The following is a 27,742-nucleotide window of genomic DNA, read 5'->3' on the forward strand; positions in this document are numbered from 1 at the left end:
TCAAAAGGGTCCTTGCAAAGGTTGCAATACACTGGTTTGTATATACGACTTATTTTATTTTAACTTTTTTTTTTTTTTTTTTTTTTTTTTGCATTCAGTCCTATATGCATATGAAAACATACTGTCCTCATTTTGAGCAAGTTAAATGCTTGGTCAGTTGAAATGAGAGCACCATGGGAGAGAAATGGAGGGGATGCAGGGGGTCAGAATACTGTAAGAAAATCCCAGGTGTGCCCAGCATCACACTCCATCCCTGCAGCAGGAAGGGAAAGGGGGACAGAGAGACTGTGGGATCTGGGGGCCTCTTCCCACGTCAGAACAGGCGACGCCCAACTCTTCCACCACCGATCCTTTTCATTCAGTTTTGTCAAGTAGATGCCAAGAAGTAGCTCAGTGCTTTTCTCTTTTTTTTTCAGTTTCCATGATTTTACATGTCTTTTTTTTTTGTTTGTTTTGTTTTTTTAAATCCCTCTTAGTGAAGGAGCAGACTGGTAGTTAAAAGGTTTCAGGTAGGTTTGTGTGTTTGCATTTCATCCCCACCCCCTCGTCTCTTCGCTCTCTCCCCTTTGAAGCAGTGGTTCTTCATGATCAGTGGTCACAGAAGCTATTCATACTCAAGGAACTGTTTATGATAGAATAAGAGATACCTGAGAGAGGAAACGAGGATCAGATTTAGATTTTATTACTTCCTTTTCAGAGTTCTGAAAAAGGTCTTAGCTTTGGTTCTTACCCCTCGCTATCAAGTACATCCTTAATGCTGGCCTTGGTGATTATGGCATCGTCGCATTTGAACCACTGGTCTTTGTGTTGACGGATGAAGCTAGTGTAGTGGCCGCTCTCTAACGTGCCTTGGTGGTTGACCACTGCAAACAACGAATACCTGAAATAAAGATAGATCAGCTATGATTTAGATTCCTTAATCAAACTTTATCTGATTATTTTTGTTCATTTAAATATATGTGGCTTACAGCTAACAAAGCTCCAAATTTACTTAATATAATTAACAAAAAACTGTTTTACTATGGCTATATTGTAGACTATACAACCACAGGGACCTGACAGTTGTTATCGACACCACAAGGTGGTTACAGCATAAAAAGGGTTTTGCTAAAGAAGTTGACTTTTGACAGTTTGCTGGATGCAGGCATATGAATAGAAAACTTAGTGGAAGAAAAAGGTGCACAAGCAATAAGTATAACTGCATTCTTTAAAGGACTGAATTAAAGCACATTCAAGAGTTTGACAAGGCAGGGACAGAGGCTGCAGTCAGCGCTTCAAGAGTCACTACACACATGCCTCGTTTCTGCTGAGCGGTACGCCATTTTACGGTCCAGCAAATTCAGGAGAGCATTTCTACCGCCAGTTGGACTCTCACTGAGGACTCTCACCCAAACGACTAACACAGTGACCAACTAAAGAGGTGACGAATGTAATGCAGTAGTATGTTGTCTACTTGTCAGAGTCAGTGATGTTTTTCTGTCCTCCAATCAAAGTACTGCGTTGTGCGACATAAGTAGTTCCACGCTAACCGTACCATACCATTGTCCGATGGACTTGCAAATAGAAGGGAGACCAGGAACGATATGGTACAGATTGGTTATACGGGCCGCTTTTAAAATGGAAGCAAAAAAATTTAAAAATAGTGTGGTAAACTTGCTGCTCAGTGGAAACAAGGCAGATATATCCAGGGCAGAAGTTACAAGTTTATTTATTGTGTCAAGCCACTCCTCGACCAGAGATTGAGACGTTACAGGTTTCTTACCTGCGTGAGAGAGAGGAGGAAAAGACTGGGCTGTTGCTCAGTGCTCCAAAATCCTCTCTTTAGATCAAAGTACATTTTGCATTTTATGTGGAAATCAAGATCCCAGAGTCAGGACAAAGAGTGGAGAGGCACAAAATCTAAGCAGCTTGAGGTCCAGTGTGAACTTTCCACAGTCTGTGACAATTTTGAGAGGCATGTCATCTGCTGGTGTTGCTCTATTGAGTTTCATCGGGTCCAAAGCCCTGGAGATTTTTGAACTGTGATTGCATTGTCCTGAAATGCCAGAACTACCATTGCCTGCTTTAATCATCATGAGATCACTGTGTTTGACTGGCCAGAAACCCAAACGCCACAGAGAACCTATTGGAGTTTTGTCAAGAAGAAGACAAGACTGCAAACCCAACAAGGCAGATGAGCTGATGGCAGCTATTAACGCCACCTGGGCGTCCTCAACACTTTGGCAGAGTCATAGGCTGATCGCCGCCATGCAACGCGGCATTAATGCAGTAATTTATAAATAAAAAAGCACTAACGAAGTACTGAGTGTACTCTAAGTGGATGGTACACTTTAGAGTACTGACAATGCACAATTAAAAAGCTACATTTATTGGTCTTATGAAAGGTTTTCATTAGCTGTAAGCCACGATCTAGAAAATTAAAACTCAAAAATTCATTGCTCTGACTGCAATGCATCAAATACGTTTTTTTTTTTTTTTTAATTTTTTTTTGCCATCGTCTTCAAAAACCTTCTCAGCAGTTTTCTGCATTGTTCAATTGTGTTGATTGTAAGAGACAAATAAAGCTAATTTGCAAATCTCAGCATGTCCCCACCATGCAGCACTTAGACATTTTTATTAACAAGTGCACCCCCCATAAATGTCTTAGAAAATAGATGCCATTGTAACTCCCATGGATGAAGAAAACTAAGCAGCTTTTAATAGACCACAGCCTGATTTAATTAGAAGAAGTCACAGTCGGCTGCTTTGGGTCTTTAGCACGTGCTGCTGTGCTCAAGTTAAAATTTCTGTGATCACTGTGCTGCTGTAGAACCGCTGAGAACAAAATGTCTAGAGATCAGTCTTCCTTCATATGCTAAACCACAGGTACTCACTTATTGTCGTTGTTTAATACGTCAACTGACTGTTGATACTGCCCATTCATTCTGCTCTCTTTACTGTGGATGACAGAAGAAAAACAATCACAGGTTTACATTTTACTTGAGAATACATTTCCACTAGGTGGCAGAGCAGCACAATTTATGACAGCAGGAACAGCCTTACCACATTCTCTCAATTTGAACATTCCAGACATTTTCAAATTCTAAATTTATGAGTGATCATTACATTAACAAATGTAATGATCCAAAGAAATCACAGACTGAAAGTTTTTTTTGTTTTTTTTTTAAATTACTTGAACGTGAATGGCAGCACCTGCTTTAGCAAAATAAAATAAAAAAGATACATTACTGAAAAATGACATGCCTCACATACTTGTTTGTCTAGTTTTTTGTATCAAAGCTACATTGTGAATAATTCTTAATGTCAGTCATTACCATGATTATCCCTCTAACACACATACACATTTCTTTAAGTCTTCATTGTTTTGTTTTATTTTTTTTGTTTGGTTTTTTTTGGTTCTTTAAGTTCCTCTAAGGTCACACTTTGTTGTTTAGTTTCAATAAAAGAATTTATTTATATGAAACACATTAACTGTTGTGTCTATATGTAACACCCCAGCTAATACAGCAGCAAAAGCATACATGTTTCTGATTGAAACTTGTCTTTAAATTAAGATAAAATTACAGCGTTTGTCAGTTTGTTTGTTTTTTTCTACATTCTTCATATGAGGATTCAAGCTCAATTTCATTATCATTACCCATAAGACTACACTCACAAGTAGTTCCAAACTTGCTGAAACAATTGTGTCCTCAGTAATTAATGTGATTTCCCCACCCTTTCATAAAGTGTGTATAAAGTCTCAAATTCTTAGTGTAACATATTAACATTCATATTTCAAACTACAAGTCATGATAATGATGCTGAAAGGTTAAAGTCGGATGGATTCATTCTAGTCAAGTGTGTTAAAATTACAGATTACACCACAATCCTTCCATCTTAAAAAAAAAAAACTGTTTAATTAAAAAGTTTTTATTTAAGAAATATGAACCTGAAGACAGCAAGTGAGAAAATAAGTACAACTCTGCTTACTTTCCACAGACATGTATATCTAGACTTACAATGTGTCATTTTTAAAGCTATTTATGTCCATATTTATAATATTTTTGTGAAGTAACATTAGGTTTTCAGACTTGAATACTTTTATCAGACCAAAAATAGCTTAAATGAACACAAGAAAAAAAAAAAAAAAATCTGCCCATCATAAGTCAGACCAGATCAGAGCTTTTGTAAAACAAAGCACTTCAAGTTTTCACTGCAGCCTCACCTGGATGCCATAAAGGGCGTCATGTCCAGCTCTAAAGGGAAGGAAACATAGGTAGTAATCTTCCTCCGCAACTTAGCAGAGTGCTCAAACCGCTGGAGAGGGCCAGACAGGAATGACGAGAGAAAAAAAAAGGGGGAAAAGGAAGTAAATTTAAAATGAAAATGAATTAATTTTACAACACAATTTATAATTAGATGTATGTTTTCAACACAATAACGGCAAGCTAGCAATGGCCTTGGACTTATTTAGCGCAATCCTTTTACAGGGTGTTCCTATGAATATTATAAATAGATTATATGTCTCCACTGCCATATAATAAATAAAACATGGACAGTGGAGGACTGTATGAGTCATAGGATTCATGGGTGTCCTGGGACTGAGCATGAAAGCACTAAAACAGTAGGAGGTAAAGCAACAACAGCTATATGGGATGATGAACACACCTACGCACAAAGACTCAACCACACGTATAAATAAAATAATACAATCTTACAATACACGGTCCGTAATAAGGCGTCTGTGCAGAAACCAACTGTCTTGGAGTGAAAACCAATAATAAACTGACAGCACATTGTTACCGACTCACTTTGAGATGAAAACACGCTACAATGGGGAGCTTTTTCATTGTCAGCTGTTTGGTGGACTCCTGGTAACTATGGCAACCGCCGCACTTGATTTTGGCACTGCTTCCAAGATGCTCAGGCCGCGTAAACCTGCAGACCAGAAGACAGAACATGTAACAAACTGTAAATCTGCATGACTACACATCACAGAATCATGATCTTAGGCTTTTATCATTAGCCAGAGTGTAGATTTTGTTGCATCTCAGTTCAGTAAGCGCAACAGCTTCAGCCTGCTCTGTACCTTTAAGAGACTTGCTGCAGCAAGTAGGGGTGTGAGAGGTGCTGCAGTGAAAAAAAAAAAAAATGGAGGCGAGAAAAGAAAAAAAAAAAGAGTTGGGGGTGAGACAAATGGGAGAGGTAGAGATTGAGGGCACAGGCAGAAAGGGAATTAGGTAGAGAGGCAGGGAAATGAAACAAGATGAGGAAAAGTGAAAAAGAAACCGCAAGAACGAGGGGGCTGCGGAGGAGATTTGAGAGGTCACACCTGCTCCGTCAACCTGGTGATGGGAGAAGATGAGATCCAAGCATAACAAGGTTGTTGTGACTGAGCAGACACCACATGTGATCCTTTGTACAAGCATGGGGAGGTGGGGGAGACAAATTAAATTTGTTTGGTTACTACTGCAAAAGGCAATAAGTAAGGATAACAACATGCTTTTTTTTTGTTGTTGCTTTTTTTCCTATTCAGCCGTGTCTAAACAGAATTAGTGTTCCAGTCCAACAGAAAAGAGAACATTACCAATAGCAGCAGTATAAATCAGTGGTAGAGATGCACTAATCTGGCCTTTCAGGACAGATAACGATTTCAGTCTGATGAGACAAAAGTGCTGCAGAGTTTTGGACAGAGTCGGTAGTTCTAAATCCATCTGAAAATTAGGAATTACTTAGGGTTACGAATGAACATGTCTTTAAACCCATCTGATTTTTATTACACTGAACGATGGGAGGTTAGTGAGATGACAATCCATCCGAATTGTCATTTCGGATGGATTAATGAGTAAAAAAGCCGTTCTAAGATATTAGCTAGTTATGATCTGTGTCGTCAGTGGAGTTTGAGAAAATTCCCTTTATTTCTGTGCTTCCACTGGTCCATTGTGCTGATATTGGTTAGATTTTTCCCTCTCTGTGGGACAAGGACACTTACGCCATTTTATGCAGTTGTCTGCATTTTGATGTTAGATCACTGATTGATCTAACAGCAGATAACAAGACTGGCAACTAGCCGGTTAAAATTACTACAATTTATGTCGACATTATTCTTCAATTTATGCTTTTTCTTTAAAATATGTTTTGTCACAACAACAAAATCTATATTTTGCAACACAGATAATAAAAATGGAAAATATTTTCATTTTTTCCCCAAACTGTTCAAACTTTCTATCCCTATCTTCTACCCCTGAAAAAAAATAGAGAGAGAGAGAGAGAGAGAGAGAGAGAAAATGTAATTTGTGGGGTGAAATGAGTGTGTACCTGCGTAGGCAGTCTGTGAGTGTGGTGGATCCTGACAGGTGGCTCTCGCCGTTGACCGTGCTGCCGTCCCCTCCAGGGCTGAGAGGCCAGAAAGGCGTAGATGAGCCTGGCAAATCCAGACTGATGTCCCAAAATGGATCTATTGTTGTTGAAACTCCACTGCGAAGAAAAAAAAAAAAAAGAAAACAGACAGAAGAAAGAGAGGTTAGTCCAGGACGATGTAAAATAAATGGGAGCAAGGTTTTACTGTTGGTCTGTTTGTTACTTATTGCAGGTGATGAAAGGATGATGACATACGCTGCAACTTGCACATTTAAATCCAGCTGTCCTCCCTAGATTTGAATCATGTTTTTGTTTTATTCTGCTGGGCGATGAAAACTGTGCGTGTGCATAATATTCATACTTAATAGGTAGGGCTACAAAGAAAATTGGCTTTTTAAAGATTTTTGTCTTTTACCCTAATGGCAGTGATGCACTGCGGCCCACAATGGGTGCTTCTAATGGCCGATATGCATAAATATATAGTGTGACAGAAGAGAAGAGTTGCTGCACATCCCCAATACTGATAAGATGAGTCATGATTTTGTAATTCTCAAAGTGTAGCAGTGGGGGGCCAATAAATCAAATGGGCATGCATTTATGGTGATGGGAGTGCCACCCTGCAGTAACCTGGCACCATTTGGCTCCCTCCCTTGTACAAAGGACTGGTGTATTCTGTTCCTTAATCATTTATCCTCTTGTAGTCTTTAAGCAGAAAGCCTTCTTAGAAAATGAAGAAGAATGATTAATTGTTCAAGCAGACAATGCAGAAAACATCACAATGGGCGAGGTCCGTCTCCTAGTTTGGGGAAGGTGCTTTGCAGTTCAGTGCAGCGTGCATGTATTAATGCGACAGGACAGCTCTAGGGGGCAGGCGGGCAGCGCTTCAATCGTGCTGCTGTCTAGACAACCCCCATTAAAGTAGCTCTGCAGGGACCGGGCTCTTTGAATAGGAGAAGGAGAGACACATGGTTAAACACCATGCGAGAACGGGCGGCGTCCATTTTGATCTACCCGCGGGCGAGAGGTAGGTAAAGGTGGATGGACGAGTAAATCCAAGGGAATAAAAAGCCTTTATTACAAGCCATAAACACGTCTCGCACACTTACTGGCAAACCTGACAGGTAACATCAGATTGCAGGCCTCCAGTGAAGATTTGGTCAATGATGCAGTTACAGTGATTTGGATTGTTGGTCTTCTTCCCGTTGTCATCTCCTGCCGGAAACAGAGAAATCTGAAAAACTGGTTCGCCTTCTTTCTCAGTTTACACTTCGCCGGTAGCAGTATCACTTCTCTACTTCAATGCTCTCAGGTCCTCAAAGAAACCCTTATTGCCATGTCTGGAGGCGAGTGAGGCTGACATCACACTGCAGCAGGGCCTATTTACATTCTGCATACAGCTTACTACCCTTTTCCCTTGGTATAAACCATTGTTAGTCTCCTTCAGTATGTTTCCAATAATATCAGGTACAGCCTTCTTACACTTAAGACTACCACTATACAATTTTCTATGCAAACTATTCTCTGAAAATCGTGTTTTAGGATGTCAGAAGAAACCAAGTCATGCTCCATCTGTTTAACAACCAAGAAAAACATTTCATTTCAAACAAGGGCCAGAGGGTTTCAAGCAAAGCTTACTTATCGTGTCTCCTTTGCAGTGTCGATGTAGAACATCCAATGCTGCAATAAGGAACTCGTGGGCGTCCTGCTGCTCATATCCTGCGAGGTGACGTGCGTGAGTCCACACCAGGTGCAGCAGCCGAAAGGGAATGTGGGGCGAACGGTGGCCCGAGTAGAACTGAGGGCACAAAGGAAAGATGCTTAGTGCTTCACCTTTTTCACATTTTGTCGTGTTATGGTCGTGAATTCCTCTGAACCCATCGTTGTAGGGTACATCAATATAATGGTTTAAAGCAGTCGATTTTAGCTCCAGCTGTATATTTAGTGTTGTTGGTTTGCTGAAAAGGGGAAACTTTGTCCAGCTATAAAGTCTTGAACAATCTCTGACCAGTTCAGCTTCATCCATGTTCATCCAGCTCTCTCATCCCTGCAGAAGAGGAACGTTCCCCCAGCATGCTGCTGCCACCATCATGTTTACCAATGAGGAATGTGTTTTATGAAAGAACCGGGGAGATGTGACCATCTAATGTAGCTATCGATCAGGGTTACTGCTTGATTTGTTATTGTGAGGAATAATTTATTCATAAACACAAATGGCACAGACATCCGATTACTGAGATCATTAGCTTTTTATGCGATTTGCTCTTTTTTCCCCAAAAAAAATACAAATGTAAAGTAAGGGCACAATGACTGTTAGGTTCACACAACCACCGTGATCAGAATCCACTTTAAGAGTTTAATTTTTTAATTTTAATTTTTTTCATTTCCCTCCAGCCCTGTGCATTTTAACAGATCAACCAACTGAGAAGCGAGAGAGCCCTGCTAGTCTGTCTTGTTAAAGGTGTCAAGATGGGGGTGGCAAATCAACTCGTAATACATTAGAGCGCCACTTGCCATCTGCGGGCCTGTATGTATGCTGCAAAGAGAGGGGATGTAGGAAGACAGTGAGGCAGTGTGGGAGAAGACCAGCTTCCCATTATGTAATAGTTTTAGATCACGAGATCTAAAAGTAGACATTTAAGTAAAAATAGTTTGCTAAAAATAACTGGAAAAAAGCTGCATGAAAAAAAGCTAATTACAAATTGGTACAACAAAAAGTTAACGGGGCTTCCTTTCCTTTCATTTCAACAGCTGTTCACATTCCTTTCGGGCAACATTTCTCCTCCTCTCCCTCTCTGAGTGTAATCCGCTGCAAAAGGCTGAGTCACAAAACCCAAAGGGCGGGGGAAAAAAAACCCAAAAAACACGGTCCTTAAAAGTCCCAGATTACGGCTGCGTGTTAAAAAAAAAAATTCTTCTTTTCTTACTTAAAGTAAAAAGTTCACAAACACCTCCTATAAGCAAGCAGCGCATCATACCTCCTGAAAAAGCTGCGACATCTCACACACCAGACAGGAGTTTGATTGCATCTCGCACTTGTGTCTGTCGGAGAGAAAAAAGTCTCGCAGAAGCGGCGTGTGTGTTAAGGCCTGGACGATACAGTTCATGAAACACGTGTTGCCCAGGTTTATTAGCCCTCGTAAACCTGCGGGATGAAAATACAAAAAGAGAAGTGTGAAAACGACATGGCAAGGAAACTGAACATATTTTACTTCATACTGCTGGAGAAGGGGGGAGATTAACCTGTAAGCATGTATTTAATTTAGGAATCAGATGGGTAGCTCAAAATTAACAAACAGTGTGATACTGAGGCTGGCTTTCAAGCTGAATGTGTATTAAAGGCCTATTTTATCGCCGTTTTGTCATCCATGCTAAATTACATCAGCTCTCTGTCAAGATCTGTACACAAGCACACTTTACTTTTCATATTAATATTTGCAAAAAACATTTCACATTTTCCCCTGGACATCGCAGCTTAGATTCTGTTAGGACATGCTAGGTGAACTGTGACCCTGTGGACTCTGTGGACGTTTCCACTCACGTGTGTTCAAATGTTTCTTGAAACAGCTTAATTAACAAATGGCTTGCGATTTAATAATATGGTTTTGGTTTAGATGTCCAAGCCAGCAAACTGTGTGAATCCTGGAGAAGACCACAAAGTTGTGAACAATTCATTTAGAGTCCTTTCCTCTGATGGCCGGTTGAACAGGTGGAACACAGCCAGGTTCTGGGCGCGATCCAAACCGAGCAAGGTTTGGTGCTAGAGGAGCGTGCTCAGTGAGACGCTAAGCACTTTACACTGGTTCTGGCATGCAAACAGTTCAAGCAACACATGATTGGTCAGTCAGGCTGACCAATTATTCTGTCTGAAGATTTGAGGGGGAAAAAAAAAAGGTTCAAACGGATCAAACAAAATGACCAAGAGTACAAGAAAGCAACAGATTGCTGCAAAGCAGTAGCTTTGGTGAATAAAAGAGACAAAACGAAGCTTGCGATGCGCTTCTAACTCGGTAGGAACACACAGTTCTGCATCTCGCTGTGCTTTGCCTGAGGGGTTGCTCTGTGCAGTTGACCTTGAGTATTGCACTGACATGCACGACTGACCCCAAGCACACTTGCACAAAAAATACAAAACACCATGACAACTCACAACTGTCAAATAATGAAAAAGTGTTCCGATTACGATACGCAGGCTGAACAAGTGCGCTCTATTGCCTACCTATGGTACAGTTTGTAGTGATTTTCCTTCGCTTTGGATTGTGTCGTAATAACTCTAGCTCTCTCTTAGTCGGCTCCCACGTCGTGTATTTCTCCCCAATGCCTGTTGGACACACAAGAAACAAAAATATGACAGCAGTGGAACATTAAGACAAAACGGACTAAAAAGCCGCCTTTGTTCTTTCTGAATGATATAAGCAGAATGATATACCTTGCAATTTCCAGGCCTTCCTCTGCTCCTCTTTGGCAATCTGTTCCATGTCTTTGTCGTATATGTAGTCTTGACACACAAAACAGTATATTCCACCGTATAATAAGTCTATTGCTGGAAGGAAAAGAAAGGACGTCTTAATTACAAATGCTTTATAACATATTTTTGAAGCTTGGGGTTCAGGCAGATAAACTTAAAGGAGAAAATCTCCCTACGTCATCTTTAAAAGTGAAAATTTCAAAACTATTAAAAATCTGTCCTAATTCATTTAAGCATTCTGTATGCTTAAATAATGTTTAGATTTTCCAGCTACTAAAAATGTGCAAAATAGATAAGTGAACAAAGCTATAGTAGTAAAAAAAAAAATAAAAAAATGAAGTTCTAAGCAGTATTCTACCTCAGTCGTATTAGAAGGCCTCCAAACTTAAGCTTGATGAAATATTTTAACATTCATCTTCAAAGTAATATAATTGACATTGATTTAAAAAGTAGAAACATAAGAACATGAGTGGAAATACAATGATCTTTACCCTCTTAGTGTACATCTGTGCTTCAGACTTAATAAATCTGATTTTCATAAAGATAATCATGTTTTTCTTTTGTAAAAACAAATGTGTTTCAGTACCAAGAAACTAGTAAGATTGGTCAAAGTTCACCAGAATCTATTTGTGATCATATTATTGCATAAACCGAGAAACTATGAAACAGCAGCAGTGATGGTATAGGCATACTTGTTTCACCTCTCCCACCCATGTACTAACACATACGCCACCATCTTCCATCCTCCAAGTCCACAGCAACAATACCTCAGCTCTGTTGCCGTGACAACCTATTTTTAGTTTAACTGGACGCATTTCTGTTTTTGCCGCTACCCACACTAAGAAAGTAAGCTTCAGCGTTATTCAGAAACCTTTCAACAACCGAATGTGCAGATTTAGGACAGAAAGAAACGCAACACAATGAAATGGCGGTGGAAGAGGAGAATACACCAAGTACGAGAACTTCACTGACAGACAAAAATCGATTACTTTTCCTCACCTGAGCGAAGCACAAGAACAGCGAATGAAAAGATTGGAACATGAGAGGAAAGAAAAAGTAGATATGATAAAGGGCTGAAGATCTGAAGAGATCTAAGAGCGAGACTGTTTAGAACAAACACGATGAAGCGGCATGAAAGCAGCCCTGAGAGTGAAGTTGCCATCAAGCCGTTTTGCACACAGGGGAGATTGGATTAATTTGATTTGAAGCAGAGATGAGCAGAAGGGCAATGTCAGAGCAGCTTCTGTGTAGCTCAAAGCTAATTAACACCATAGCCATTCACTTGGGGTATATATGCGTTTAACCAAACTGTTGAGCAGCATTAATTCAATCCAAGCCGTTAAAGACAATAAAGTAAGAGTATTGCCCCTACGTGTTAATTTGCCTGCGTCAGGGAAACGTCTGAATCTTAGACAATCAACGTCTTTTTAACACAATTAGAATGTTCGAATACAGCAAGGCCTTTGGAAGAATTAGTTTTGTTTCTGTAAATCAATGTGTTCTGCTATATTAAGATGTGTTCTATTAACTTAAATGCACCATCACTAACTTTGGCTGTTCCTCTACAATTGCAACATGAGATTTAGAAGTAGAAGTTCTAATTATGATACTGGAAAAACCTGTTGAAACGTTAACATCTTATGATTGCACCACATAGTAGTGGAAAGACATAAGTAGTACGTGAACAAGAAAGCACAAAAGTGAAGAAATAAAATCGAAAGGTTTAAAGAATCCAAGTATCTAGTAAAACCTATGTTTTCACCGTGTTCAGGTAACAAAGACTGCTATGATCATCATATGTCTATTAACTGGAGATTTCTTTTCATTCAAACAATTTGAAAAATTTAGTAACATTTCACAAACAGCAAGCAAATTTAGTAAAAGGCATCACAAACTTGCATTAGTTGTCCCCAATGTCTAATGCGCATTAATTACCTTTCAAAAGAGGCAAAAACAAATCAAGTGGGTGAAAAAAAATAAAATTTTTACTTGTGGTGCTAATGCATTTTTAATAGTTTCCACATTAAATTTGATTAATGGATAAAAACAAAGACTGTTTTATAGCCTATAACTTCCAGAGTACCAAAATTAAAATGCCTTTAACTTTAGAGTGCCAATGGCTGACAAATAATATATTTTTGGGACAATGAAACATTTGTATTAAAATGAAAATGGTGACTGGCTATGCCCAATCCCAAAAAGCTAATCAATATAGAAGACCTAACTTCAGATGACACTGAAGACTAACCTACCTTTTGATATATTGGTGAGAGAAATAGCAACAGTCTAGTACAATCACCAGAAGCAACAGCATGAAGACAACACCGATTTCTCCAAACAGGATGTACAGCTTCATATCAAAAAAATGACATTACTGAAAAGTTAATTCATTTCAGTGATTCAATTCAAAATGTTGACTCGCAGCCAATTAAAAAATAAATCTCATAAAAATCAGAAACTTATTAGAAAGGACCATAAAAATTATTTGAATTGAGCAATTAGTGAAATTTAATGAAGAAATGTTAAAAGTACTTCTACATAGTGTCAGTGTGTGGCAGTCGGCCAATACATCTGCTGCTTGTAATCCTTTTTCTGCAAGTTCTTCCTTTCTCTAAACTTTGTATTAATAGGGTAGAACACAGAACTCATCCAGAAGATTTAACTTAATGACATTTTGTCGCTTACCAGCATTTTAACACGTGATTAAAATGCTGATGGTAAGCATGTTTTTTTTTATACATTAAATAAAAAAATAATTAAAAAAAAAAACTATTGGTTGCGTGAGATATTACACATTTCTGAAAAACTGACTTCGAGGCGTTTAATGTAAAAATTAAGACATAAAGCCATTCAATTTATCAGTGAGTTTAATGTGTTTTATGATGCTCTATTTTACCGACATGCACCAGTATGTCTATGAGTCGACTGGGAGACCTCACAAGACAGCTGAGAAGCAAGCACTGCATTTGTATATATAGTGAAATCTGACATTTTTTAAATTGGATTGGGAACATTGATCTCATACGGACACCAATGTAATTTAATACTAGTCTGATATAATGATGGCTCATTCTACACCAAGACAGAGAAACAAAACATGTGAAGTAAACTCTTAGTGTGACTCTGTTGAATGTGGCAACGTCCAGAAAGTATCAATTGCAAAACATATTGTGGGCAGTAATATGTATGAAAGAATGGGTCACTTACCTAGATTGTGTCTTTTGCTTTTTGCGTGTTCGTGAATGTGTTTCTTTGTAAAACAGCCGAAAAAGACGCAGTAGAGACAAGAGTGGAGTCGGTTCAGGTGGGCTCCACACATGTGACAGATGCACGACTTGGCCTGTAAAACAAACAAACAAACAAACAAAAAAAAACAGGGAGGATGGGGGTTTGGATGAAAACAAGGGAGAGAAGCTAGTGAGTGAGAGTGAAGGAGGAGATAACCGAACACTCATGGTGAGTGGGAAGTATACAGAGAGGAACTGTTTGCCAGCTGAAACAGATTTCTATCTTCCAGTTGCTCCCGTAAACACTTCAGAGAACACATTGCTTGAATAAACCTGACATGAAAGCAGACTGACGACTGCTCTGCCTGTTGACAAATCAAATACAGTCGAAAAACAACATATTTCCACGAAGAATCTTTCACTCTCCAAAACACACGCAGACGATGATGGGATTTACTGCTTGGCAGGCGCACTGCAAGAGACGAGCAAGATCTGTCTGAGGCACACAGGCACCACATCAGCAGTGACTGTGTGTGTGTGTGTGTGTGTGTGTGTGTGTGTGTGTGTGTGTGTGTGGGTGATAGGTTTGGCTTATATCGTCGAAGCAATCTTCAAAACTGTGCATCTGAAAGCTCGACACTACTGGCAAACGTGCCGAGAGCCAGTCCAAGTCCCGCCAATTCCCATTACGTTTTCAGCAGTACAACTGTTAATGTGTACAAATGTTGCAGAAAGACATGGCAAGTTGTTAAATACGGTAGACACTGCTAAATCTTAAAATTAAACTTCCAATTAAGGCTTACAAGAGTAGCATAAAGACATCTGTGTTTGTGTGTCCACTGCAGTTTTATGCCAATTATCCTTTTTAAGCACATTAGGAGTCATGGTAGAGCAGAAAAAGTCACCAGAATGTCTGCTTTGTGAGGAAGAAAGAGGTTCAGAACTGAGGAAAGTAGGTGTGAAGCAGGTGAAGATGCACAAAAAAAAATAAAGTAAATCTCATACAAGCCATTTATCAGTTACCCATTACTAATAAACAGTGGAAATTCAGTGAAAGATGAACCTGCATCAAAAAAATATCTAAAGCTTTTGAAAACAAACTCAGTGAACCTGCACAGCATTATCTACATATTGTTCACTTTTGTCTAGAGATACAATAGTGTAACTAAACTCCATCTGAACATCAACCCTTGGCATAATGGGAAAACAAGGAGTCATCCCTTTCATCCTCTTCTCCATGCATGATTCAAAATACATCATTTAGAAAACCAATTGTGCACAAGACATTTCCCTTTGATACTGGTAATTAGCAATAATTTAAAAACTAAATATTCCCTCAATATTAGCAACAAAAAAAACCCCAATATCTCTAAAATATGAGTTATGTATGTTCTGGAAGGAAATTCATAGGTAGATTTGCTCTCTTCATGAAGAACTAAGAAACCATTGCCAATGGTTCATCAAGTTATACACTTTGAGTAGTGGAAAAAGTGAGTTATCATCTGTCTTTTACAACAATAAATGCTGCATTTCTTTTTAGCTGACTTTTACGTGTCTGTCTCTGTCATAAGTAAAACCAGGTCAATATTAATAACCAGTGTTTATTTCCGTCTTGTTACCCTTTGTGTAATGGTTTCAAGAGGGGAAGGAGTTGGCCGTGTGGTTTTTGTTTGGACATGTGACAGTGATGGAGATGCAGCACAGGATTGTGGGCGATTTTAACTGAAGCAGAGAAGCAATATCAGTTTCTCAAAAGTGTTGTGAAATATAATAACATTGGTAAATATTGATTAGCAGCCATAATATAGCAATGTTAACACCAGATATTGAAGTTAGCACATTTTCATTTTGGTACAATCCTAGTTAATATACCACAAACTCACTTAATAGTATTATCAAAATATATCTAAAAAAATACATATATTAAAAGCAGTGATTATTACTGTTCTAATAATGTCTTTAGCATTCAACATTATCTTGACTTGTAGACATGACATAAGCTTTAAACATACACAAACAAAAAAAGTAAATAGTTTTAGGGCTTATGTAGAATTCGACTTAAATTGCACTACATAGAAATTGGATTTTTGGTTTTTTTTGGCTCTTAACACATTAACTCAATACACAAGTATAAAAAAAACAATATAAGCAGGGTAATTAGTAGTTGACCTGAGGTGACACCACTCAGGCAGCAGTTTCTTGCACCATGCAGCCAAAAAGAAAATGTCAAAAAACATGCATGTGGTCGCAAGATCAATTTATACACTATATAAACCTGAGGAGTAGTGTGATGTAAGCAATCCATACATGAAATGTAAAAGTGTGGGAATCTGAGGAATTCTGGTGTGTTGACAAACTAATAGAGGGCTGATGTGGGAAGTTTATAGTGTAAACAAACTGCTACTTAGTCAACTATGCAAGACTAGCACAACTAGTTTGCCTTTTTTTAACGCTTTACCACTCAACATTTATGTTTATGTTTCTCAGTTAACATCCTGTATCTACATCTTCCTTGAAAACTAAAACCATCATAACACATGAAAAACAACATTAAACAGCTTCATAAGTTCATCAGAACCAACATCAGGCAACATTTATATCTTGTGTTAAATCACGGTTCATTTTTATTTGGCTGTAACGCTGTGAATAAAATGATAAATGGAGGCGATTACCATTGTAAAAACTACTGTAGCACAGAGTTTTGACTGTGTTTTATTTATTTAATCACAGTTCATCATACTTCTTTTAACACATTAACCCAATGCTAATGTGCTTGGCTACCCATTAACGTGATTACTCTGTTTGACAGCGATATGTTGAAATTCATGACCGCTCTTCACCATGTCAAGCCTCGTGAGAGTGCTGCTGTAAGATTTAATGCACAAAAACAAGTGTGTTCAGTAGGCAAGTTCCTGCACAATTAATCAAAAGTAATTGCCTCTATGAGATCAGTATAAAATAAATGCTGCAAATTAGTTCATAGTATTAAAGATGACACGGTTCACTGAACTACATGTTCGGTCACATTTTACGTACAGAGGCTGACAGAAAAGCTCCCAATCTGGTCTGTATATCATGGATTGTAACGACACTGTAGTTGAGTGGATATTTAAATTCTTTAACACTAAGCTTGGTTTTACTGAAACTGGCTAAACGGTGACTCAAACAGAACCAGAAAGAATTAGTGGGGAAAAAAAGAAGAAGAAAAAAAAAAAAGATTTTATGAAGGACATAAAACATGACATTCAATTCATCAAGGAACATGCCTGCTGTTAAAAGTAAAAAGAGCAAAGCTCTAAATGGGTGCTTTCCACTGCCTGTCTAAGCCCATCCTTCCAAAGCAGTAAGACTACTCATCCCTCTTCCCCTCCATGCACCACAAATCCAAAACAAGAAAGCCCAGTGAGTGCCACGCCTTGCCCTCCTTCTTATCCTCCTCTACACCTCTTCAGAGAGCAGAAAATCTATCTCTGCCTTCTTCCCTTGACAATGGTTCAGAGGCCATCTCTTCCTCAGTTTCAGCAGTCCTGCCTCCATGTCTGTGCCGGGGGCCTTTTAATGTTCTATTAGATCGGCTATTGATCAGCCGGTAGCTCAGATTACTGAGACCAGCGTCGCACGGGTAGCAACCTTCTGTTCATACCGTGTAACTCTGCATCCCATTTGGGATGCCCTCTTTGTGGTCGAACGGCTCGCTTCAAGAGCAGAAGAATGGATTTACAGAATTCTCCTGAACAGCAGAACTCTTGAACATTTTAGCATTTTGTGTAAGGTTAGCACTAATTTAATGCTTTTACTAGGTTTTAAGAGCTTTTCTCTACAGATTTCTTCTAAGATTCACTATCCCTACCAAAGAATAGCATTCCCAGAGCATGACTCAGCCACCACCATATTACACCTGGGTGATGGCATGTTTAAGGTGATGTGCAGTGTAACTTTTCCACCACACAGCGCTGCACATGTAGGCCATCTGGCCTCTTTTCTACATGTTTGTTGTGCCCTTTACACAGCTTGGGGAAATTAAGATTATCTTTTGGCTCCTTTACTGTGGCAACTAGTTTCCTGTTGCCACTTGTCCATAAACTACTTGGTTGAACTGGATTTTATTTCCAAGAGAAAAGGGGATTCAAATGAATGCTACAGTTTTCACTTGTAAAAATCTAAACTGTGTATGATTGCCACTACACTTATGCTCTAGTTTGAATTTGCATCGCATTTAACTGAAAAAAAAAAAAAAAAAAAATCAACTGAAATGTTTTGTTCTGCTATCGGAAAAAGCTCAAAGGGAGTGAATGCTTTTCCATGGCTGTATAAAGGCTTAGAGCTGCTGATTGCTGGAGCATCTCAATAAGAGATGCATTATTTGAATGAATAAATCATTTTGTTAATAAAAAGAGAATAAGGCTCCTTTGAGGTTCTGAGCGATCTTGGCCAAGACGATGCGGGCGCAAATCTATAAGTCATCCAACATTCTAAATCCAGCATCGTATAATTTTATTTAAAAGCACTTTAATGCCTCTCTATTGGATCTTCTGCTCTTTTGCGTGCATTTTTAACACAGGCACACCCTCCCGCTATTAGTATTCAACTTAATGCATTCATGTAGCCAGTAATGCGATGCGCTGAAACTAAGGAGGAGAGAAAATGACAGTTATATTGTGGATGAAGGCCTGGATCAACTGAGCACGCTCCAGCTGCTGCAAAAAGCACAGACGGGAGGGGAGGAGAGGGGAGGAGAGTGGAGGAGAGTCGATACAGGCTTGAGCGCATTGCTATACGAGAACAGTGAGTCACCACTCTGCCAAGCATTTATAAGCCTCTGAATGTATGCAAAACACACAAGCTCAACCGTTAACTGCATTAACAATGCATCGAGCTGAAATGTGTTTAAAGGCCTAAAAGCACTTGCAAAATATTCCCACAATAAGCCCACATGTTAAGATGTTTGTTGGGAGAATCCAAATCCAAACACATATGTACAAAACGGCACACATACCAGCCTCTGAATCGGTATTAATATGAGCAAGAAACAATAGAATGAAGAAGCTGGTGGTGATCCTTCATGCAGCCAACTGACCCCATGGGATGATGTCTGTCAGCGCCTTACCAGGACGGTGTTATGGTCTGCACCCCCACTTTCCTCCCTTCACAAAATGTCATCAATATGCGCTGCCAGCAAAACGCCCTTGAGACAAATTTTCTATGTGATTCCCTTTTTCCTTTTGTCTGCCTTCCATTTGCTCATTGTGATCTCTGTTGACAATTTGTGGGGCTTTGCGTGAGAACGCATTTCCACATCGTCCAAATGAATCTGGGAGTTGGGAGATGTGAGGGATTGCTGGAGTGTGTGGCTGCTCCTTGGACTGTCACAAAGCGACTCATAAATGCCCACCTATAAAGTAAAACTACGTGGAAGAAAAACATATGAAGTGAACCAAAAAAATCTCTATGTATTCAGTCTATTGGGATCTTATGCCACAGTATGGAATTCAGTGCAAAACACATCCTTAAAATTATATATTTTTTTGCCTATCTGCAAAACATTTTATAGTGAAGAAAACTAATACTTCACACCACTCTGAGCACACCATCCTCAAGGCGAAACAAGATGGTGGCAGCATCATCTGGTGGAGATGCTTTTCTTCAGTTTAAAATGTGAAGCTGGGTAATACCACAAGAACGCCTCTGAGAATCTGCAGAAAAATTTGACACCGGAGTTGAGGTTTGCCTTTCAATAGTTCTGTGATGCTTTACATACTGATAGAGTTGAAAACAGAATGGTTTAACTGAAAGCATTTTTATGCGTTACCATGGTGATGCTTTGTCAAAATGTAAACGGATCTTCGTGGATGGTCTCCATCCAATCTCATTGAGATTAAAAGTGTTTGTTAAAGAAATTCAGGGTTTTAAACACATATGTGTTTGTTCATACCACTTCTTGCAAATTAATAAAAAACATACTTGCAAAAAGAAAACACACAGAAAAATCTACAACACACAATTCCTACATGTCCACACCTAGGTGAGCTACGAAAATTAGACCAGTTCATCCACACAAACTAAACAGGGACAGACGAGATGACTTACAAGGAAGGTGCCATTGGTCTGAATGAGTGTCAAGAGCATGAGACTCAAATTTGGTGCATCCCCATAGTACCAATTAGGATCAACCAGGCCTTAGCTATTACCTTCTGGAAAATCTATAACCCGCACAGCATAGAGGGACAATGGGGCCATTAGCGGCTAACAATGGCGGTAAAAGTGAGAATATAAAAAAGTAGACCTATTTAATTATCTTTCAACAGTCTGCTGCCACCTATTCTCACATTTTCCATAAACACAACCATTTCTAGACATTTTAAAGACAAACTGTTACTTGCTTTCGAGGCCTTACCAGTGGAATAACGGAGTGTCCACACTAAAAGAGATTGATTACCTCTAGGTTCTGGGCTTGGACAGCCATGGACAAGTGATGGACAGCTCATTAGCCAGCTGGTCGTTCTGAGGGGGGCTGGATGGGTGCCTAGGGCCGGCTCAAACCATGACCACCATGTTTTGTAGTAACAATGCCTTTCCAAAGCTGTCTGAACAGTCAAATCAGGAGGATCATTTAAAGTCAGGGACAGCCAAAGGAACAAATAAAAAGACTGAAGAAAAGCAGGGTTGAATGCTTCATATGGAGACAGTTGTGTTCTTTTTTTCCAGTCAGACAAGTTTCTTACTCATTAGCTCAGACAATGATGCTCATTACAAAATACCAACCAATAAAAACAATTCTGTATTGTTATTTTGTGGTACAATGAGAAGCACCAATCATCCACTTCCTGGCTGAAACAAAGTTCCAGTTCGAGGTCTGACATGTCCATACTGATTTTTTTCAGAGGACTTTAACATATAGAAAGAGAAAATCAAACAAAAGTGACAGAAAAGGAAGTGCCCTAAAACCATAATAAAATGCTGACTATAGATATTACAACGGAATATCTAAGGAACTGGAAAGCAAATAGGACAGCACAAGAAGACACATCAGGGCACCGATTACCCCCGGAGAGCTTTAAATTTTCTTAGACTGAGTCATTCCACCAGAGTCACTATGACTGATAAACCAAAAGCCACAACAGACAAGACGGGGTGATGGAGAGCATACAGAGATGAAGGAATCAGATCTGGATAGGGGCCAAATCCAGCACCACCATAACTATAGTGTGCAAGAGAAACACAAAAATACCATATAAAAACCTCTGTTACATTTCAGAATAACCATTCTTGGTCTTACGCAAACTACATTACATTTAATAAAATGTGAGCTGTATGAGTATTATTTTTCCCTGGCACAAAAATCCGAAAGAAGATATGCAGGAAGCAACATGAATCATGGTTTTAACTAGGTTGACAATGAAAAGAAAAAAAATGAAAGTAGGGGGGCAAAAAAACAAAGAAGGAAGCCGCAACGTGGGAGCGAAGGCAGAAGAGGAACAAGCAAGCAGCATGAACAGTCTGTAGGAATAGATCTCGCTGCTCCAAATGTATGCTGATGAGTCACAGAGCAGGAGGCCTGCGATGTGATGGAGTTGGATCTGACAAAGATCTGCTCACAGCACCAAAACCAACCACTCTGTGGATTAAATCATGCCTCATCTCATTTATGTTTGAGAATGCGCACGTCAAGTGAAGTAAAAGAAGGGGGAGGAGGAGCAACATAAATGTTTTATCCTTAAGAAAATATTCATTTTCTACCCCTAACAATTCCTGCTCCATCTTGCATCTTGGTTAACACTTGAGGGTTGAGGGTGGAGATGCTTTGTTTTTGTTTTGCCTTTCTAGTTCAGAGAGGTCTGTAATCATAAACCTCGCTGCTGTAATCAAAGTGACAGCAAACCTCTTCAAAGCAGATATGACATTAAATACTGCCAGTACCAGCTAACCCACTTTCATCTCATTTCATATACAAACTAACCCAATACGTTGAAGTGCATCTTTAATGTGAAACTATCACTTTCAAATACAGTTGGGCTCAAACATTTTGATAATAGTAAGATTTATGCACGTTCCATATAGAGCCTTGCAAAAGTATCCGTAACCCTATAGCTAACATTTTTTCATGTCACAGCCATGAACTAATTAATTAATTATGATTTTATGTTGTTTACCAACACAACAAGACTGTGAAGTAGAAGAGACATTGTACATTGTTTTTGTGGAGTACAAGCATCTTCAATCCCCTTTACTCTGAAATCCTTAGATTAAGTTCTGTGAAACTATTAGTAGCATAGAACTCAATTGTTAAAGTTAATCTGTGTGCAACTCAATATAGGCATAAAATTAGCTGTTCTGTGAAGACTTCGCTTGTTTGGTATGGCTGTTCACCAAGACATAGACAAGGCAAGGGGAGGCTTAATCAGAGAAGGAGCCCAGAGGTCTGTGGTAATTTTGAAGGAGCTGCAGAGATTTACAACTCAAGGGGGGAATACTGTTGGCAGGGCAACCATTAGTAATGCACTCTACGTTACCATGAACCCAATGGTGGTCACAGCATTATGCTTCAGGGGACACTTTTTTTTTTTCCTTTTTTCAACATAGCCAATAACGCTCAGAGTTGATTAGACGATGGTTGGGTGTGTATATTGGTCAATCCTGGATGAAAACCTATAGGTTCCAGAAGACTTGAGACTGGTGTGGAAGTGTCAAGAAGACAACAACCATGAACACAAGACAGGAGCTGGTCCACCATATTGGTGCTGGTCCACCACATCAAATCACCATAAAAATACATGGAAGTTTGCAGTCATAATGTTACAAATTGTGAAAGTTAAAGTAGAATCAATTCTTCAAGGCTTTCAACATACAGAGCAAGCAAAAAATATACTGCAACATCACTAAACAATGTTGTTACACAACATTAGTCTGAGAAACAGCTTTACTTAAGAACAGAATAAAAGACAAACAAAAGAAAAAGGCCAAAAGGGTTATTGGATGAGTATTTTTTCTCCTCCTTACCAGTATCTTTGGTAAATTAGGGTGTAGTCTCTCTCAGGTATGACTAAGTTTAGACCTTTGACTATCTGATAGGCCATGGCATTTAACTCCAATATGCAGGACATAATGAAGCAAATTATGTAAGCACAACAATCAGCTTCAAAGCCATTAAAACCTCATGCAACACGCTCACATTTCTATCTCTAAAGCCTGAAGCATTAAACACGTTGCGGCCATGCAGAGATTTCTTTTCAACAATGGCAAACACAAGCACAATGCCTGCAGCTTACAATGAAAGCAAGAGGTTTCATAGACTCAGAGGGCAAGGAAACAAAGGATATAGTTACTTTAGGTTTCCAGTGAACCTACAGTGCCCAAGCAGCCTTTTAACTGTGCACACAGAGCAGGTGACAGATTAGCTCTTGCACATTGCTTGGGAATTGATTTAAGCCTCGGGGAACAGAGGATGACAGCAGCCGAGAACAAACTTTAAGAGAAAAACAAAATGAAATGAGAAAAAAATATATATATGTGGAACAGCAATTTAGCAACAAAACACATCACTTAAAGAGTCTTAAAATCCAGGATGGAGAACGCAGTGCTGAATTTGAGCTGATTTTCTTTTGTGCCATTGTTGAAGGATGAATAAGCGGTGAGCAATACAGCGATAAGGCTTGTCTTTTCAACAACAGACGGTGATCATAACGCTTCATGATACTGTCATCTATTGCTCTCACTTCTGAAAGCGTCGATGCGGGTTTAGTGTATGCGTTTATAATAAGATTCCAGAGAACTGAGAACTCAAGGATGAAATAAATGAATGCCTCGCTTCTCGAGAGCACGCCGCTTGTGTGCAGCACGACTGCTGCTCTGCATGTCACATCAGCTAAAAAGGCTCAGCGAGAGGGTGTGAGGCACAAGACTCCTGATTCTATCACCAACATGGAATTTAAACAGACCCAGCTTCAATGTCTTCCTTTTCGACTTTATTTCTTTCATCTCAGCAAACGTACGCCGTTTATAAAGCAATGGAAAATCTATTGCTTGGCTTTTTTTTTTTTTTACTGCAGCATCTAGTTAAATTAACAACTGGTGCTGATTAGAGAGATTCTGGCAAATGCACTGACAAATTATATGAACTAAAGGAGGGGAAAATCCCAAACTGTGGTGTAATCTAGCCCAAGACGTTAGAATGTTCAGAGGTGGTTGGGGTGAGAGACAAAAATTGAGACGTTTTTCACCAGAGTTTGTATTAGAAACGCAATGGAAAATCTCACATTTCAGCTCGATCGGCCATTGTGGAACTGGATGTTTTTCCCGATTAGTGAACGCAGCTTATATAACCACTACCACGCTATGCTGACAACATGGACGCTGTTGCTGAGTGAAGAAGACTCGCAGCTTGCTGCTTTCTGCGTCAACAGGGTGTCTAAAAATTATGTCAAATGGATCACTGAAATGTACTAATCTATTTGAAAAGTAGCCATTTTCTATTGCATGTAAACACTTGCCTGTGGTTCATTCAGGCAGCGAGAATGGGATTCAGTGGCTAAATGCAGTACATCAAAGCAGGTCTGTTTGAGCTTTAAACTTCTCTTATGACATTTTCATTTATGATGACTTCGGAAATCTTGACAGCTTTCTGAAAATCTTGAGAATTAATCTAAGGACCCATGTTTTCCACAATGCTGGAATGACCTACCAGAACAGCAGCCCTGTCCTGTCTTGCATTAAGAAACTCTTGAAAATATCAATAAACCACAAAATTAATATCCGTACATTTTACAATTTTTATAATAAATGTGTTTTAATATTTTTACATAATCAGCATCGCGTACCTTCTTAACTATAGCAATTACATCAGACGTTTGTGCTGTGAAAGTCTGCAACTTATTGAGTCCACTCCATAAAAGGGTCTGTTTTAAATGTCTCGCAACAATATCTAAAATTTCCTTTTTATTCAATGGTTTAAATATAAATTAAATGGGAATAACTCCCTGTGAAATTTCTTTTTTCTAAGATACCCCGTCTTAAATTTGGACCAAGATACAAGATCTTGATACAACTTAAAAGTTCTTTAAATAAACTTTCAAGTGTAACCTTTTAAAATATAAATTTGGAAATTGTTTTGAAGGTACACATTTTAACTTGGTCGTATCTTATTTGTGAATTTGTGGTTTTAAAAGTGCAGCCTTCCGGTCAGATTCGTCCAGCCTGCATTAGGTTACACCTATTTTTATTTTTTTATCCTTTCAGTGAAGAGGTACTGAAGGAGGCGGGTATGCTTGGGAAGAGAGCGCAAGCTCGCTCTTATGCATCTGCTCTACCTGCATTATGTCAGTGAAGATGAGGAGGGGTACAAGCAGCATCAACTCACCAGATCTGTCCATCCTGCATCACTCTGAGGCACCTGATTTATCACAACGACATAAAAATGTACAACACTCATGAGAGAAGATCAGTTCTGATCTCATAAACAACAAATTACTACAATAAGGCAATGACGGTGTTCCAAATTAAAAAAAAAAAATAAAAATATTTAGAAATGAAAGGGGAACAGAAAGGGTGAAGTAGTGACATCGTATTGTCGAGAGCTACAGGGAGTGGTGCAGGCCGGGCTCAGACACAAACTGTGATAATAAGGTAATCAACTCAAACTTCCTCCTTCATTTCAACAGAGCAAAATGAAGGAGGGACAAGGTAGAAAGAGATCTGACCCACGCCGACCAGAGGGAGAACTCCACTCTACTCGTGCGTGGGGAAGAGGAAGGGGGGAACACAATGGGTTCATATTTAGTGAGGTAATGTTAGTCCGTGGCCACAATTGTTCAAACCCCAAGTTTACTTATCCAGCACACATCACCGCTCAGCGTGACCGAAGACATTCCGCTGCAGCACATTAAGACGAACTGAAGTTTTTAAGTTCTAATGCTGCAAACAAGCAACCGGTTTCCGCAGTTCAGACCCACAGCAGCTAACTTACCGGTGGCTAACAGCAGAGCTAGCTACTTGAGCAGTTCCAGTTATACGGTAATTCTATTCAGCTGTGGCTGTGCTTTATGCGGGACACCACGGTTCTACGCGTGTCAGTGCCAAATAAAATACATCTCCCTTCTGTTTCAGTGGCAAACGTTACAGTTTCTGTGTGTTTTATTTTTTATTTTGTTACCTTGCGTCTTCTGGTCTCAGCAGTACCACTCCAAACAAAGCATTGGTATATGACTCGGAGGTTTTGTTTCCAATTGTCCACCTTATAACCGTTCACATGGGAGCACCCGGCCGGACTCATGACAGACAAAACATTCAGGATGGAGTTTGAGGTGACAATAAGGAGTCTCCTGGGTTATTCACTCAGCTAGGCTACCTAGCACTACTGTCTGTGTCCAGAAACGGTTTCCGTTTGGAAACGGGACAATCGGTGTAGTATCCAAAATGCTCCTCAGGCATCTGATAAACTCAGTCGTTATCAGCTAACTCTGAATCAGTTCATGTAGCCATCTAACAGAATCCTGAGTCCTCTGAGACTCCTATTCTCCTCTCTCTTTTGACAGTTGTCTTTTCCTTTAACGTTAGCTCCACTTCCACTCTCACGATTAGTTAGCCTGCTAACTCTCAACTATAGCTTCACAATGCCCGCCCATGTGGATCATGATTTGTCAACACAAAGACGTGACGTAGCTACGTTCAACTTTGTTGCACGTTTGGTGCGCTGGGTTTTTGGCCCGGTGTGTTCCGTCTTTCGGAGTTTGGAATTTTATCAATGATGTTTTCATTTGCGGGACGTGACACACCTCCAATTCAGGATAACCGGGAGTATATGGAGAATCAGGAATTTGGAACGGTGTTATTCTTGAATGGTGTAAAGCGCTTCCGTGAGTACAAGAGTTTTCCCCATTTAATTTAAGAGTCGCATCGCAACCCAATCATTATCTCATTAAGTCCAATAAGGAAAGGTCGCGTGGTTCTTTCAGATTGACAGGTTTCCTAACTGTCGTTGTATTTTTTTCTAACACAATTATTTTGCATATTCCACTAGGTATCTCATCCAGATGTTAAAATAACGGAAAAGTAAATGTATTTTAGGAAAAAATAAATCCATTGCACTGTATTTATAGTTTGCTGATCAGAGTGCCCTTGAAAGTGCCAAGACTATTTTAAAGTAACTTGAACATAGTTTATTTATTAATTAATTTGTCCAAATCAAGTTTTTTCTCTCTCTTTCTTGTAATGCTGTTGGCCATTTCCTTTATTTTGTACACATACTTTGAGTCAGTCAATTATTATTTTTTTCTTTATGTCCCCTGATTTACTTTTTTATTTAAATAGTTGCTGGTTTGTTCTTTATATATAACTTGTACAGTTATGCTATGAGAAAGAGGTAGTGGTGGTAATTAATTTTAAACCTTTCTGTGAAACATGCTACTTAATTATTTATTTATTTATTTATTTAAATTGACTTAGTAGTTTTTCATTGATTTACAAATGTTTTGTAATTGCTCCAACAAATAAATGAATCATTACCAGGGCCCTGGCAAACTTGATGACACACTGAGGAAGTAATTCAATCATTTTATTTGGTTGTAGGAGGGGAGCATTGATTCCCTGCTGGACTTTAATTTTTGAGAGACTCCTGGTATCTTTTAGCCCAAATAATTAAGTTCATACAGCTCCAAAAGAACATTCACCCGCTTCACAGAACCAAATATGGAGAAGCAGGATTTAGTTTCTATGCTCC

The 27,742-nt window shown here is 39.2% G+C and overlaps 1 protein-coding gene across 2 annotated transcripts; it reads right to left on the minus strand.

Annotated features, from left to right (window-relative positions):
- Positions 1 to 93: 93 nt before the first annotated feature.
- On the minus strand, positions 94 to 26,643 carry LOC103140983 (ubiquitin carboxyl-terminal hydrolase 22). Of its 2 annotated transcripts, XM_007556364.2 has the most exons (14): positions 26,177 to 26,643; positions 25,385 to 25,417; positions 14,012 to 14,144; positions 10,766 to 10,879; positions 10,556 to 10,657; positions 9,315 to 9,481; positions 7,975 to 8,134; positions 7,446 to 7,551; positions 6,298 to 6,456; positions 4,791 to 4,917; positions 4,205 to 4,296; positions 2,874 to 2,936; positions 731 to 880; positions 94 to 647 (listed from the first exon to the last, which is right to left on the minus strand). In XM_007556364.2, the coding sequence occupies exons 1-14, from the start codon at positions 26,294 to 26,296 to the stop codon at positions 605 to 607; spliced, it is 1,569 nt and encodes a 522-aa protein (XP_007556426.1). In that variant the 5' UTR covers positions 26,297 to 26,643; the 3' UTR covers positions 94 to 604. The 2 variants fall into 2 exon arrangements, with proteins under 2 accessions (XP_007556426.1, XP_007556427.1); XM_007556365.2 differs by lacking the exon at positions 25,385 to 25,417 and having other exon boundaries at positions 26,177 to 26,642.
- Positions 26,644 to 27,742: the final 1,099 nt, after the last annotated feature.

The sequence above is a fragment of the Poecilia formosa genome, unplaced genomic scaffold, assembly GCF_000485575.1.
Source record: "Poecilia formosa unplaced genomic scaffold, Poecilia_formosa-5.1.2 Scaffold78, whole genome shotgun sequence".
Classification (NCBI taxonomy): Eukaryota; Metazoa; Chordata; class Actinopteri; order Cyprinodontiformes; family Poeciliidae; genus Poecilia; species Poecilia formosa.

Excerpts from the sequence above, each read along its gene's own strand:
- LOC103140983 (XM_007556364.2), bottom strand. The coding sequence starts at position 26,296 with ATGAGTCCGGCCGGGTGCTCCCATGTGAACGGTTATAAGGTGGACAAT. Across the intron at positions 8,135-9,314 it reads TGTCGCAGCTTTTTCAGGAG|TTCTACTCGGGCCACCGTTC; the intron begins GTATGATGCGCT and ends TTGTGCCCTCAG. Across the intron at positions 7,552-7,974 it reads CTGCAAAGGAGACACGATAA|GAGATGACAACGGGAAGAAG; the intron begins GTAAGCTTTGCT and ends TGTTTCCGGCAG.